Source organism: Rhinopithecus roxellana, chromosome 12 (assembly GCF_007565055.1).
Source record: "Rhinopithecus roxellana isolate Shanxi Qingling chromosome 12, ASM756505v1, whole genome shotgun sequence".
NCBI classification, from domain to species: Eukaryota; Metazoa; Chordata; class Mammalia; order Primates; family Cercopithecidae; genus Rhinopithecus; species Rhinopithecus roxellana.
Genome location: NC_044560.1, coordinates 17,246,928 through 17,262,626, shown reverse-complemented (window position 1 = coordinate 17,262,626; position 15,699 = coordinate 17,246,928). Strand labels below are relative to the sequence as shown.

The 15,699-nt window shown below is 47.3% G+C and overlaps 1 protein-coding gene and 1 non-coding gene across 4 annotated transcripts in view; one reads left to right on the top strand and one right to left on the bottom strand.

Moving 5' to 3' along the window:
* The window catches only part of PTAFR (platelet activating factor receptor), a 53,163-nt gene extending 39,120 nt beyond the window's left edge, over positions 1-14,043 (top strand). For 2 of the 3 annotated variants that reach the window (XM_030941869.1, XM_030941867.1), the window contains one exon: positions 10,192-14,043. In XM_030941869.1, the coding sequence (XP_030797729.1) occupies positions 10,230-11,258 (1,029 nt within the window). In that variant the 5' untranslated portion in view covers positions 10,192-10,229 and the 3' untranslated portion in view covers positions 11,259-14,043. Of the gene's footprint in view, positions 1-1,989; positions 2,040-10,191 lie in introns of those variants that run through there. The other variant, XM_030941870.1, reaches the window with a different exon arrangement.
* Positions 3,671-3,734, bottom strand: LOC115892525. The gene has a single exon (XR_004052397.1). It is a non-coding gene; the product is annotated as a U7 small nuclear RNA (small nuclear RNA).
* Positions 14,044-15,699: the final 1,656 nt, after the last annotated feature.

Below are 15,699 nucleotides of genomic sequence, written 5' to 3'. Positions count from 1 at the left end.
GTTAGATGAAGACAGTATCATAATAGTGCCAGACAGAGTTATATTAAAGCCTGAGGCAAGAGGAAAAATCAGTAATACTCCTTCTGATTTAAAAAAAATTGCATTAAAATATTATTTATTGGCCAGGCACAGTGGCTCACACCTGTAATCCCAGCACTGTAGGAGGCCGAGGAGGGCAGATCACTTGAGGTCAGGAGTTTGAGACCAGCCTGGCCAACTAAAATTACAAAAATTATCTGGCTGTGGTGGGCATGCCTCATCTCTACCAAAAAATACAAAAATTAGCCGGTGCGGTAGCGTGTGCCTGTAATCCCAGCTACTTGGGAGGCTAAGGTAGGAGGTTGGCTTGAGCCTGGGAGGTGGAGGTTGCAGTAAGCCGAGATTGTGCCACTGCACTTCAGTCTGGGTGAAAGAGCCAAGCCCTGTCTCAAAAATAAATAAACAAACTAAAATGCTATTTGTCTTGATTGCTGAGGTTTGGTGTCTCCTTAAATTTTGCACCCAGTGAATGCGTCACATGTTTCACTCTAGTCCTCGCTCTGGCGGAAAGGCTTTCTCCACAGGCGTAGGCAGGCAAGGTGCAGGGCTTAGAATGTCCTGGGTTGAGTCCTCTGGCTGGAGAGTTTCTGGAAAGCCCCAACCCAAGAAGAGGAAGGCATTTCGTGTTGGGCAAGGGGGCAGGGGTGGCAGGGAGGTGTGGACCTGACTTCCCCAAAGACCCAGAGTAAGCACCATGCCCTGCCCAGCTGTGCTGCCCCAGGCACCACACAGGGCAATATGCCTCCATGCCCTGGAAACAGGACCCCCAAGGCAAGAAGGTATAGCCAGTATAGCCTGAGAGAGAAACAAGGCCGGTCCTGGATGAACTGGGCATCTTGGGCTCAAAGGAAGGGCAGGGGTGCTGAGACTGTGGAGCAGCAGTATTCAAATCTTCTAGTCTCAGAGTCCCTCTATTTCCTTAAAGATTATTGAGGGTGCCAAAGAGCTTTTGTTTACATAAGCTATCCCCAGCAATATTTGTTGTATTAAAAATGAAAACTTAGATATTCTAAAAATTTTCATTTTTAAACAAAAACACCCAATAATAAACTCTTTCCATGTTAACATAAATAACACATTTTTGTAAAAATAACTAGACTTTCTAAAACATAAACAATTTAGGGAGAGAAGTGGATTGATTTACACTTTTTACACATCTCTTTAATGTTGGGCTAAATAGAAGACAGTTGGATTCTCATATCTGCTTTTGCACTTAGGCTGCTGTGATATGTTGTTTAGGTTGAAGACAATTTGCCTTCGCACAGATATGTACTTATAAAGGGAGGGATCTTTTAATGATTTTTTCAGATAATTGGTGATACTCTTTTTTTTTTTTTTGAGTTTTGCTCTCGTTGCCCAGGCTGCTGGAATGCAATGGCATAATCTCGGCTCACTGCAACCTCCGCCTATTGGGTTCAAGCAAATTCACCTGCCTTAGCCTCCCGAATAACTGGGATTATAGGTGCCCACCACCACAGGGTCTGGCTAATTTTTCGTATTTTCAGTAGAGGTGGGGTTTTACCATGTCGGCCAGGCTGGTCTCGAACTCCTGACCTCAGGTGATCCACCTGTCTCGGCCTCCCAAAGTGCTGGGATTACAGGCATGAGCCACCACGCCTGGCTGATACTTTTCTTTGATATGATATCAAAGCCCTGCATATAGTAGTTTCTTAAAGGTTCACTGTAATATAGAACCTAAATCATATCAATGGACTTTTTTGTTGTTTTACTTTTTGAGACAGGGTCTTGCTGTGTTGCCCAGGCTGGAGGGCAGTAGTGAAATCACAGTTCTCTGCAGCCTTGACCTTCCAGGCTCAATTGATCTTTCCACCTCGGCCTCCTGAGTAGCTGGAACTACAGGAGTGCACCACCACGCCTGGCTAATTTAAATTTTTTCTTTTGTAGAGAGGGGATTTTGCCATGTTGACTAGGCTGGTCTCAAACTCCTGGGCTCCAGCAATCTGCCTGCCTTGGCCTCCCAGAGCGTTGAGATTACAACGGTGAGCCATCGTGCGTGGCTGAAAGCTCAAATTTTATCATCGGCAACAAATCTCATCATTTGTTTTCCTTGTAGCAACAGGTTCCCTTCATTCGTATTTAAGGAAATGTCTGCCAGATACCCAAGTCTGAAAAACCATAATTTGTCAGTCAGTCTTTTCTTTTTTTGAGATGGAGTCTCGCTCTATCGCCCAGGCTGGAGTGCAGTGACCGGATCTCAGCTCACTGCAAGCTCCGCCTCCCGGGTTTACGCCATTCTCCTGCCTCAGCCTCCCGAGTAGCTGGGACTACAGGCGCCCGCCACCTCGCCCGGCTAGTTTTTTGTATTTTTTTTAGTAGAGACAGGGTTTCACGGTGTTAGCCAGGATGGTCTCGATCTCCTGACCTCGTGATCCACCCGTCTCGGCCTCCCAAAGTGCTGGGATTACAGGCTTGAGCCACCGCGCCCGGCCAGTCTTTTTTTTTTTTTTTTCTTCTTCTTCCCCAAGACGGAGTCTTGCTTGCACAGGCTGGAGTGCAGTGGTGTGATCTCGGCTCACTGTAACCTCTGCCTCCTGGGTTTAAGCAATTCTCCTGCCTCAGTCTCCAGAGTAGCTGGGTTTAGAGGTGTGCGCCACCATACCCAGCTAATTTTTTTTTTTTTGTATTTTTAGTAGAGATGGGGTTTCACCATGTTGGCCAGGCTGGTCTCGAACTCCTTACCTCGTGATCTGCCCCTCTCAACCTCCCAAAGTGCTGGGATTACTGCGCCTGGCTTTTTTTTTTTTTTTTTTTTTTTTTTTTTTTTTTTTTGAGATGGAGCATTGCTCTGTTGCCCAAGCTGGAGTGCAGTGGCACGATGTCGGCTCACTGCAACCTCTGCCTCCTGGGTTTAAGCAATTCTCCTGCCTCAGCCTCTGGAGTAGCTGGGATTACAGGCGCCTGCCACCACGGCCGGCTAATTTTTGTATTTTTAGTAGAGACGGGGTTTCACCATGTTGGCCAGGCTGGTCTCGAACTCCTGACCTCAGGTGATCCACCTGCCTTGGCCTCCCAAAGTGCTGGGATTACAGGCATGGGCCACTGTGCCCTGCCGGTCAGTCATTGTTTTCTAATCGCGATCCAGAAAAAAAGTTTAGCTCACAGCTCTAACAATCTCAGAGGTGCTTTTCCTAAAGACATTGTACTTTGTTTTACAGGAGAAGGGTTTCATGTATATTTCCTGTTTTACACTCAGAATATTAAAAAGATGTGTATTCAAGATTTGATAAAATTAATAATTTCCTTGCTTTATTGAAGACATTTTAAAGGGAAGCTGACCCTTTTCCCCCGATGCTCAGTCTGAGCTGCGAAAGATACAATGACTCCTGGCACAGTTTGGTGTTGATGCCTTGACTTGTGCTAAGGAGCCAGTGCTTTTGTTCAGCCTTGCTTTTGCACCATTGATGTAAATGTCAATACAGTGGGAAAGGAAAATAATGTTTTGGTATTATTATGAAAATAGTTTTGACTTCGTAAACTCCTAACCCCCCAATTCCATAGGCCACCCTCTGAGAACTATTGTCCTGGGGCTTTGGAATCAGATGGCAGTACTACCTTTGGAATGGAAAGGGTCCCAGCAGAGTGGAACCTAGCAATTTTTTTGGTGGGGGGGGATGGTATTTTCCAGTAAAAACCAGAAAACCTGCTAGACAAATTCTAAAAGACCTGCAACATAGCTGAGCATGGTGGCTCATGCCTGTAGTCCCAGCTGCTCAGGAGGCTGAGGCAGGAGGATCGCTTGAGCCTGGGAGGTTGATGTTGCAGTGAGTCAAGATGGTGCCACTGCTCTCCAGCCTGGATGACAGAGTGAGACCCTGTCTCAAATAAAATAAAATAAAATAAAATAAATAAAAGAATAACAAAGATTTATTGGGAATAATAAAATCTATGTTTGTATTGTTTATATTTAAGGCAGATAAACTATCACCACACTCAATGGAGCAAAGCACAAAAATGTTCTCAATGAACAAAATTCCAATTAGAGTCAATTGCTTCTTTAAACATACCTGTAAGTATCTTTAGGCTTCTTCAAGTGTTTCCATTGGTGTGGTTCCTGAAGGGATGGGTGAATTAACAAGACAATCACCCATTCCTTCATCTTAGTGCTGGAAATGCACAGCACTGAATAGATAGACAAGGTCCTAGCTCTCTTGGTGTTTACAGTCAAGTGAGGAAATGTTCAATAACCACACAAATATCAATATGATTACAACTGTGCTAAGATTTATGAAGTACAGGGAGTTTGCAGGGGTGGGGGGTGGAAGATGCTGACTTGGTCCCAAGTCCAGTGAAGACCTCCCTAAAGCAGTGAAATTCAGCTGAGGTCTGAAGCATGAGTTGCAGTTGGCCAGGTGAAAGTGGGGAGTGGAGCTGGGCGAGGTGGCTCACGTCTGTAATCCCAGTACTTTGGGAGACCAAGGCAGGCAGATCACAAGGTCAGGAGTTCGAGATCAGCCTGACCAACATGGTGAAACACCGTCTCTACTAAAAATACAAAAACTGGCTGGGTGTGATGGCACACGCCTGTAATCCCAGCTACTCAGGAGGCTGAGGCAGGAGAATCGCTTGAACCTGGGAGGCGGAGGTTGCAGTGAGCCGAGATCGTGCCACTGCGCTCCAGCCTGGATGACAGAGTAAGACTCCGTCTCAAAAAAAAAAAAAAAGGACAGTGCGGAGTGGGGAGTGGGTAGGGAAGAGCATTCATTGTGGCAGGATGGGTATTGTGGAGGCTCCCAGGCAGGAAATGTCTGGACAGGTTCGAAGGTCTGCCTGGGAAGTCCGTTCTGGCCAGAGCCTGATGCTAAGGTGGCATGAGGTGAGGGTGGAGTGGCAGCTGGAGGTCAGGGCAAGGGCCATCTGGTAAGCTTATTTCCGTTCCTGGAAACCACCAAGCTCTTGCCTCAGTTTTGGACCCATGCAGAGTTCTCTGCCTGGAATGTTCTGCCCTTGTTCCTCCTTCAGGCCTTACCTGAAACGTCACGTCCTTTCTAAGTAGTTCTCTTTCTGTTCTCCATATCCGCACTGTCCCCCACCCTTTATTTTATTTTATTTTATTTTATTTTTGAGACAGAGTCTTGCTCTGTCATCCAGGCTGGAGTGAAATGGCATAATATGGGCTCACTGCAACCTCCACCTCCCAAGTTCAAGCGATTCTCCTGTCTCAGCCTCCGGAGTAGCTGGGATTACAGGTTCCCGCCACCATGCCCGGCTAATTTTTTGTATTTTAGTAGACACAGGGTTTCACCGTGTTGCCCAGCCTGGTCTCGAACTCCTGAGCTCAGGCAATCCACCCGCCTTGGCCTCCCAAAGTGCTAGGATTACAGGTGTGAGCCACCGCGGCCGGCCCAATCAGCACTCCTTTTTATTTGTATAACAACGGTGTTTATTTAAATTGCTTTTGTCTGTCTACCCCAAGAAATGTAAGTTCTCTGAAGGCAGGGCCTCCTTGCTGGGTGTTCGCCCTATAGCTCCTGTGCTTAGCCGTGTGCCTTACATGCTCAGAAATATTTGTTGGACAGATGTGAGAAAGAACAGAGCTGGGTCTGAGATCCTGGCACCATTCCTTAATAGCTGTGTGACCTTGCACAAGTCATATAACCACCCTGTAGTCAGTTTCCTAATCTGTAGCATGGGGTTTTACTTTCTATGGCAAAGTGCTTGTGTGAGACTCAAATGAGGCAGTACACGTGGAAGCACCTAGCAGAGTACCTGGCTCCAAAGAAGGTGCTCCAAGTATTGTCCTCCTTGTGTCTCACTCCCTTTTTTTTTTTCTGAGACAAGGTCTCACTCTGTCATCCAGGCTGGAATGTCAGTGGCACAATCTGTGCTCACTGCAACCTCTGCCTCCTGGGCTCAAGCGATCCTTCCACTTCAGCCTCCCAAGTAGCTACGACTACAGGCAAGCACCACCATGCCTGGCTAATTTTTTTTTTTTTTTTTTTTTTTTTTTTAAGATGAAGTCTCACTCTGTTGCCCAGTCTGGAGTGCAGTGGTGTGATCTCGGCTCACTGCAACCTCTGCCTCCTGGATTCAAGTGATTCTCCTGCCTCAGCCTCCCGAGTGGCTGGGACTACAGGGACCCACCACCACGCCCAGCTGATTTTTGTGTTTTTAGTAGAGACGGGGATTTCACCATATTGGCCAGGCTGGTCTTGAACTCCTGACCTTATGATCTGCCTGCCTCGGCCTCCCAAAATGCTGGGATCACAGGTGTGAGCCACCACGCCAGGCTTGTATTTTTTTTTTTTTTTTTTTTCTGTAGAGACAGAGTTTCACTATGTTGCCCAGCCTGGTCTCGAACTCCTGGGCTCAAGCATCCGTCTGCCTTGGCCCCCCAAAGTGTTGGGATTACAGGCGTGAGCCACCGCACCTGGCCTATTTTCTCTTTTTACTGCACTATTAGATATGATGAGCTGGACCTTGCTTAGCCCCAGCTGAGTTCTTGCTTCCCATCCTCCTCCCTGCCTGCTGCTTCCCTGAGTCATGCCCACTGCAACGTAAACAACAGGGCAGTTCCTAGCAGCTTGCAATGACAGTAATAGTGGAAAGAACAAGAGGGAAGGGAGCAACTGTTTTGTTTTGTTTGACATGGTGTCTCACTCTGTTGTCTAGGCTGGTCTCAAACTCTGAGGGTCAAGTGATCCTTCTGCCTCAGTCCCCTGAGTAGCTGAGACTACAGGCGTGCACCACCATGTCTGGCTAATTGTTTTGTGTTTTATTTTTCTAGAGACGGGGGTCTCACTGTGTTGCCCAGACTGGTCTTGAACTCCTGGGCTCACTCCATCCTCCCACCTCAGCCTCCCAAATGCTTGGATTACAGGCATGAGCCAGTGTGCATGTCCTTACATTGTATTTTCAGAATTTTAAATTATTAAGACAATAAGTGCCCTTTAAAAATTCAAACAAACATGTAAAAGTATAAAGCAAATAAACTTCCCACTAAGCTACCTCACCCTCCCAGAGGCTACTTACCACTGTCAACTGTTTAAGGTGTATCCTTCTAGATCTTCTGTTCAAATACACATATATAATGGGGTCATACCAAACATTTTCTGCAATTTTTTTGTTTTGTTTTTATTTTTATTTATTACTTATTTATTTTTTTGAGACAGTCTTGCTCTTGTTGCCCAGACTGGAGTGCAGTGGCACGATCTCAGCTCACTGCAACCTCCACCTCCCGGGTTCAAGTGATTCGCCTGCCTCAGCCTCCCAAGTAGCTGGGATTACGGGTGCGCACCACCACGCCCAGCTAATTTTTGTATTTTTAGTAGAGACAGGGTTTCATAATGTTGGCCAGGCTGGTCTCAAACTCCTGACCTCAGGAGATCCACCCGCCTCAGCCTCCCAAAGTGCTGGGATTACAGGTGTGAGCCACCACAGCCAGCCAGTTTTGGATTACAGGCATTGTATTTTCAGAATTTTAAATTATTAAGACAATAAGTGCCCTTTAAAAATTCAAACAAACACGTAAAAGTATAAAGCACTATTAGATATGATGCACTATTAGATAGTGCATCATCTTTCCAAATCAGTACAGTCAGTACACATCCTTTTAAATGATGGCTACTATTTTATTCTCTGGGTGACCCCAATATTATATTTCTATATTTTCCAGACTTTTGATGAGCACAGAATTTTTTTTTTTTTTTTGAGACTGAGTCTAACTCTGTCATCCAAGCTGGAGTGCAGTGGCACAATCTCTGCTCACTGCAACTTCCACCTCCATGGTTCAAATGATTCTCCTGCCTCAGTCTCCCAAGTAGCTGAGACTACAAGGCTCATGCCACCACGCCTGGCAAATTTTTTGTATTTTTAGTAGAAACGGGGTTTCACCATGTTAGGCAGGATGGTCTCTATCTCCTGACCTCGTCATCTGCCCGCCTTGGCCTCCCAAAGTGCTGGGATTATAGGTGTGAGCCACCACACCCGGCCTAAATTATTTTAAAATATAGGGAGTTTTACCATGAAAATTTTTATTTAAAATCTCATTGATAGAAAAATATTCAAATTTTATCAGAAAAATAACATTTTTATAATATGAATTTATGTATATTTATCACTAGAAACAGATTATCTAAAATTTTAAGTCAAAATAAGCCAGAGAAAACAAAGTTATATTTCATTTTATTTTTTACTTTTTTATTTTAGTTTTTTTGAGACAGAGTCTTGCCCGGTCGCCCAGGCTGGAATGCAGTGGCAGAATCTCAGCTCACTGCAACCTCCCGCTCCTGGGTTCAGGAGATTCTCCTGCCTCAGCCTCCTGAGTAGCTGGGACTACAGGCTCGCACCACCACATCCAGCTAATTTTTGTATTTTTAGTAGAGACGGGGTTTTACCATGTTAGTCAGGCTGGTCTCGAACTCCTGAGCTCAAGCAATCTGCCAGCCTCGGCCTCCAAAGTGCTGGGATTACAGGTGCGAGGCACCACGTCTGACTATGCAGTGTTTTTTTTCTATATAAAATAATGGTGTGTTTTTACAATGAATAGCACCTGATAGTACAATCAATGGCAGTTCTGTTTCTGTTCTTTTATTCCATTTTAAAATATAACTGGCTGGGCGCAGTGGCTCACGCCTATAATCCAAGTACTTCGGGAGGCCGAGGTGGGCAGATCGCCTGAGGTCAGGAGTTCGAGACCAGCCTGACCAACATGGTGAAACCCCTGTCTGTACTAAAACACAAAAATCAGCTGGGTGTGGTGTTGTATGCCTGTTGTCCCAGCTACTCAGGAGGCTGAGGCAAGAGAATTGCTTAAACTTGGGAGGCAGAGGTGGTAGTGAGCCAAGATCATGCTACTGTACTCCAGCCTGAGTGACAAAGTGAAACTCTGTCTCCAAAGAAAGAAAGAAAGAAAGAAAGAAAAACAAAAACAAAAATAAAAAACACTGTCAATTAATTGAAAGATGCCATCAATTTAGAATTTTTAAAATGTGTAAAATGGGAGTGTCTCAGTCCATTAGTGTTGACACTAATTTATAAAGCACAAGAAATTGATCTCTGGACAGGCATGGTGGCTCACACCTGTAATCCCAGCACTTTGGGAGGCTGAGGCGGGAGAAGTGTTTGAGGCCAGGAGTTCCAGACCAGCATGGGCAACGTAGCAAAACCCTTTCCCTACAAAAAAATACAAAAATTAGCTAGGTGTGGTGTCACACACATACCTGTAGTCCCAGCTACTCAGGAGGCTGAGGTGGGAAGATTGCTTGAGCCCAGGAGGTTGAGGCTGCAGTGAGCTGTGATCGCACCACTGCACTCTAGCCTAAGTGACAGAGCAAGACCTCGTCTATAAAAAGCAAAAAACAAAGAAAAGAGGAGAAAAAAGGAAAATAAATGTATTTCTCACAGTTCTAGAGGATGTTCATGATCAAGGCACCAGCAGGTTTAGTGTCTGTTGCCTGGTTATCTGCTTCTAAGATGGCACCTTGAAAGCTGTTATCTCACATGGCAAAAGGGATGGAAAGACAAAAAGAGCAAGATTAAGTGCTTTTTTCAAACTTGAGCCCCTTTTCACAGAATTATTATTTTTGTGTGTGTGAGACAGGGTCTCACTTTGTCACCCAGGCAGGAGTGCAGTGGCACAATCACTGGCTCACTTCAACCTTGACCTCCCTGGGCAACCTGGAACCCTTTTCTACATGTGCTAATCCCATTCCACCCTGAGTTAATCACCTTCCATAGGCCACACCTCTGCACTGGGGATTAAGATTCAACATGAGGCTGGGCGCGGTGGCTCACGCCTGTAATCCCAGCACTTTGGGAGGCCGAGGCGGGCGGATCACCTGAGGTTGGGAGTTCAAGACCAGCCTGACCAACATGGAGAAACCCCATCTCTCCTAAAAATGCAAAACTAGCTGGGCATTGTGGTGCATACCTGTAATCCCAGCTACTCAGGAGGCTGAGGCAGGAGGATCACTTGACCCCGGGAGGCGGAGGTTGCAGTGAACCGAGATCATGCCACTGCACTCCAGCCTGGGCAACAAAAGCAAAACTCCATCTAAAAAAAAAAAAAAGATTCAACATGAACTTCAGAGGGAGCATCATCACTCTAACCATGGCAAGGAGTCTTGGAATTGATGAAATAGAACAGTCCCTTCTTGTCCCTTTATTCACCAGAATTTTTGTGTGATCTTCCAGGCACCACCAGGACCAGCTGATCATTCCAGCCCACAGCAATGGAGCCACTTGACTCCTCCCACATGGACTCTGAGTTCCGATACACTCTCTTCCCGATTGTTTACAGCATCATCTTTGTGCTTGGGGTCATTGCTAATGGCTACGTGCTGTGGGTCTTTGCCCACCTGTACCCTTCCAAGAAATTCAATGAGATAAAGATCTTCATGGTGAACCTCACCATGGCGGACATGCTCTTCTTGATCACCCTGCCACTGTGGATTGTGTACTACCAAAACGGGGGCAACTGGATACTCCCCAAATTCCTGTGCAACCTGGCTGGCTGCCTCTTCTTCATCAATACCTACTGCTCTGTGGCCTTCCTGGGCGTCATCACTTATAACCGCTTCCAGGCAGTAACTCGCCCCATCAAGACTGCTCAGGCCAACACCCGCAAGCGTGGCATCTCTTTGTCTCTGGTCATCTGGGTGGCCATTGTGGGCGCGGCATCCTACTTCCTCATCCTGGACTCCACCAACACAGTGCCCAACAGTGCTGGCTCAGGAAACATCACCCGCTGCTTTGAGCATTACGAGAAGGGCAGCGTGCCAGTCCTCATCATCCACATCTTCATTGTGTTCAGCTTCTTCCTGGTCTTCCTCATCATCCTCTTCTGCAACCTGGTCATCATCCGTACCTTGCTCATGCAGCCGGTGCAGCAGCAGCGCAACGCTGAAGTCAAGCGCCGGGCGCTGTGGATGGTGTGCACGGTCTTGGCGGTGTTCATCATCTGCTTCGTGCCCCACCACGTGGTGCAGCTGCCCTGGACCCTTGCTGAGCTGGGCTTCCAGAACAGCAAATTCCACCAGGCTATTAACGATGCACATCAGGTCACCCTCTGCCTCCTTAGCACCAACTGTGTCTTAGACCCTGTTATCTACTGTTTCCTCACCAAGAAGTTCCGCAAGCACCTCACCGAAAAGTTCTACAGCATGCGCAGTAGCCGGAAATGCTCCCGGGCCACCACGGATACGGTCACTGAAGTGGTTGTGCCATTCAACCAGATCCCTGGCAAGTCCCTCAAAAATTAGTCCCTGCTTGTTGGTGCCAGGCCTGAAGTCTTCTCCTCCATGGACATCATGGACTGAGCTGGGGGAAGAAAGGATATCTGCTGTGGTCTGGGCACCACCTCCGTGGGCACTGGTGGGCCATTAGATTTGGAGGCTACCTCACCTGGGCAGGGATGATGGCAGAGCCATACTGTTGGAAAATCCAGAACTCAAATGAGTCTCTTCATCTGCCTGTGGGTGCATACTACAGTAACTGTGACTGATGACCTCATCCTGAGCCCCTTAATCTTACAGGGCTGGAAGGAATGTCAGGGCCAGACTTGAAACCACCTAGTTCTCCCTGATGGGGCGTCGGTCTAAAGCTTTGGGGGGCCAGGCGCAGTGGCTCACACCTGTAATCCCAGCACTTTGGGAGGCCGAGGTGGGCAGATCATGAGGTCGAGAGATCGAGACCATCCTGGCCAGCATTGTAAAACCCCGTCTCTACTAAAAAATACAAAAATTAGCTGGGCTTGGTGATGCATGCCTGTAGTCCCAGCTACTTAGGAGGCTGAGGCAGGAGAATCGCTTGAACCTGGGAGGCACAGGTTGCAGTGAGCCTAGATTTCACCATTGCATTCTAGCCTGGCAACAGAGCGAGATTCCATCTCAAAAAAATAAAAAAATAAATAAATAAAATAAATAAATAGGTAAGTAAGTAAGTAAGTAAATAAATAAATAAATAAATAAATAAATAAAAGCTTTGGACAAATACTCTCAAGTGATACAGGCAGAAAGGGTTGGGAAAGGGACACTGCTCTCACAGTGTGGCACTACCTTGGGGCAGACTTTTGAGCTACGACGGTGCCATCCTCTCTCCACCCTCAGGCAAAAAGTCTTTGTGACCTTTCTCAGGGGAAGTGGCTTGATGGAACCTTCTCTGACTCATCTGGCAACCTGTCCCTAATGGTGACCAAAGAAGATAAAACATGAACAGACCAAAAGCTAGGACAAGAGCTTGCTTCCCAAGACAGATGTGTCTGTCTGCAAAGGTCTTGCCTCTAGCCTGGTCAGCTCTGGGGGAGTGGGAGAGAGATGCCCACCTCCTCCATCTTTCTGTCTCAACAACAGTCTCTGATTAAGTACCTTCTGTGGGGCAGCCACTCACTGAGGATGGGCAAAGGCCCCTTGAAAGCAAAATTGGGGCTGGGCGCAGTGGTTCATGCCGGTAATCCCAGCACTTTGGGAGGCCAAGGCAAGCAGATCACCTGAGGTCCGGAGTTCAAGACCAGCCTGGCCAACATGGTGAAACCCCATCTCCACTAAGAATACAAAAAAATTAGCCCGGCGTGGTGGTGCATGCCTGTAGTCCCATAGCCTGTAGCTACTGGGAGGAGGCAGAGGTTGCAGTGAGCCGAGATCGTGCCACTGCACTCCAGCCTGGGTGACAGAGCGAGACTCTGTCTCAAAAAAAAAAAAAAAAAAAAAGCCAAAATTGGAACTGTCCAGGCCAGGACACCTCGATGTCCAGGGGCTTCCATATGAACAGGCGCATGGGCTGGGAAGTGCATGAGGCCCCTGGGTAGAAGGGTCTGTCAGTTCTTCCCTCCCTTGCCCTCTGGGAGGCTCCTCCTAACATAGCTTCCAGGAGGTGGGAGGAGCAGTTACTGTCAGCAGGCGTCAGTCAGGTGTCAGCTTCTCTTGAGGATCTCTAGATGTCTGCTTGTGATTTTTGGCAAGTTTATGCAAATGAGCCTCCTCTCCTGCCCTGAGACAAGTACCCGCAGTGTGAACCTGGCAGCCTCAGACCCAAGGGGCTCAGAGGAAACTTCTCTGGTTTCTAGAGCTCTGTACTCCCTTAGAGAAGTCTTCCTTCCTTACAGTCAGTGTCCCTGTGAAGCTGGGATACTCGTTTCCTGTGTACCGGGCAATCATCGGATTGCTGATTTTGAGAAATGCCTCCCGATGGACCAGTAACCTGCTGGAGTCTGGCATGGTAGCTGTGGGCTGGACTTGGCTGATGGTATGACCGGGTGACTAGTGCAGCATCACACAGACCTGGGTCAAGTCTTGGCTGTGTCATTTCCTGCTGAGGGACCAGGCACTGAACTTCCTACCTCTTAGGGTCGTTACCTATGAGGTTGAAGCTACCTCATGGGATTGTTATACGCGGCTAATGTTGAGGCAGACACCTCTTGGTCAGGGTGACTGCTCATCTTAGACCCTCCCCTTTTCTGCGAATTTGGGCCCCTTGATCCTCTGATGGGAGCTGAAAGGATGAGAGGTGGGCATCTAGATTCAGGGAGGCTGTTCAGGCTTTGCAGGTCCCTTACCTGAACACATATAAACCCTGGAGCTGTGACTGTGTGTGTGTGTGTGTGTGTGTGTGTGTGTGTGTGTGTGTGTGTCTGTCTGTGTGTGTCGGGGGGATGGGCACCTGCATGAATGTGGTAGAGAAAATGGCTCTGCTCAGAGAGAAGATACGCAGAGCAAGGCAGGGACCAGAGGAATCACAGTTGCCCGGAGAGCAGCCGGGCACCGCCTCCAGGGACCTGCTGGCTTCCCTCAGTCCTCCAGGGGCCCAGCACTCTTTCCTTTGGGCCCTGTGAGTGTCCCTTGTCAGGATACATTCTCTCATTTTGCCGAAGCTGATTTGATTGGGTGTCTATTTCTCGCAGTCAAAAGAGCTCTGAATGAGGGAAGTGCTTCTGTTGCTAACTCCCTGTGTCTCCTGAATTTCAGTCATTCGTGTACCCGCCTTGAAATTTTTGCAATATCCATGTACCAACTGTCTGTTTACTTAATAAATACTTTTTCTTTAAATCAAGTCACTTTTAAAAACTTACATTTATTTGAAAGAAAACATTATAACATAATTGTAAATGAAAACTAACACTACCTGCCACAAATAGAAGGTAGACATAAACATAAAACCGTAACTATAAAAATGTTTCTCACCCGGGTGCGGTGACTCACACCCGTAATCCCAACATTTTGGGAGGCTGAGGAGGGTGGATTGCTTGAGCCCAGGAGTTCGAGACCAGCCTGAGAAACATGGCAAATTACTGCCTCTACAAAAAGTTTGTGGTTGTGGTGGCTCACGCCTGTAATCCCAGCACTTTGGGAGGCCAAGGAGGGCAGATTACCTGAGGTCATGCATTCAAGACCAGTCTGGTCAACATGGTGAAACCCTGTCTCTACTAAAAATACAAAATTAGCTGGTCATGATGGTGGGTGCCTGTAATCCCAGTTACTTGGGAGGCTGAGGCAGGAGAATTGCATGAACCTGGAGTCGGAGGTTGCAGTGAGCCGAGATTGCACCACTGCACTCCAGCCTGGGTGACAAAGCGAGACTCTGCCTAAAAAAAAAAAAGTTAAAAAAAATTAGCCAGGCATGGTGGTGTGTGTCTGTTATTCCAGCTACTTGGGAGGCTGAAGTGGGAGGATTGCTTGAGCCAAGAGGTTGAGGTTGCCGTGAGTTGTGATCGTCATGCCACACTGACCTGGGTGATAGAACAAGACCCTGTCTCAAGAAAAAAAAAGTTTTTCTGTGTTCTATCTAAAGTCACTTGACATGTCTCAGTGACCTGTGTAGCACACTTCAGGAAACTCTACTGTGATGGGTATAAAGTGCACAGGGTCTCAATAAAGCATAACTCTGGGCCATGCCTGTAATCCCAGCACTTTGAGAGGCCGAGGCAGGAAGATCGCTTGAGCTCAGGAGTTTGAGACCAGCCTGGGCAACGTAGTGAGACTCTGTCTCTAACTGGCAAAAAAACAAGAGTAACTGACTGTTCTGAGACAGTGACTTGTGATTACCTCCTTACTTCTTCCAGGATGTTGCCCCAACACATAGACCGTGCTCTCATGGGATCGGGGGGTGGGAGGAGTATATTAGGTTGTAGCCCATGCTCCAGCCTTGTTGATCTCCTCACCACCCAAATACAGCCAGCATTACTCCTCCTGTGTCCTGTCTCTTCTCTTTTTTTCTAAACTTTTTTTTCTGGAGGTGGGGTCTTGCTATATTGCCCAGGCTGGCATGCAATGGCTATTTACTGGCACGCCTATTGCACACTACAGGGTCAAACTTCTGGCTTTAAGGGATCCTCCTACATCAGCCTCCCCAGTAGCTGGGACTACAGGAGTGGGTCACTGTACCCAGCCCTTCTCTTTATTTTTAATTTTGTTTTGTCTTATTATTATTTTTTTTGAGATGGAGTCTTGCTCTGTTGCCCAGGCTGGAGTGCAGTGGTGCGATCTCGGCTCACTGCAAGCTCTGCCTCCTGAGTTCACTGCAAGCTCTGCCTCCTGAGTTCACGCCATTCTCCTGCCTCAGCCTCCTGAGTAGCTGAGCTTACAGGCGCCCGCCACCATGCCTGGCTAATTTTTTTGTATTTTTAGTAGAGACGGGGTTTCACTGCCTGGCCAAATTTATTTTTTATTTTATTTTATTTTTGGTCAGTGTTGACCAGGTTGGCCTCAA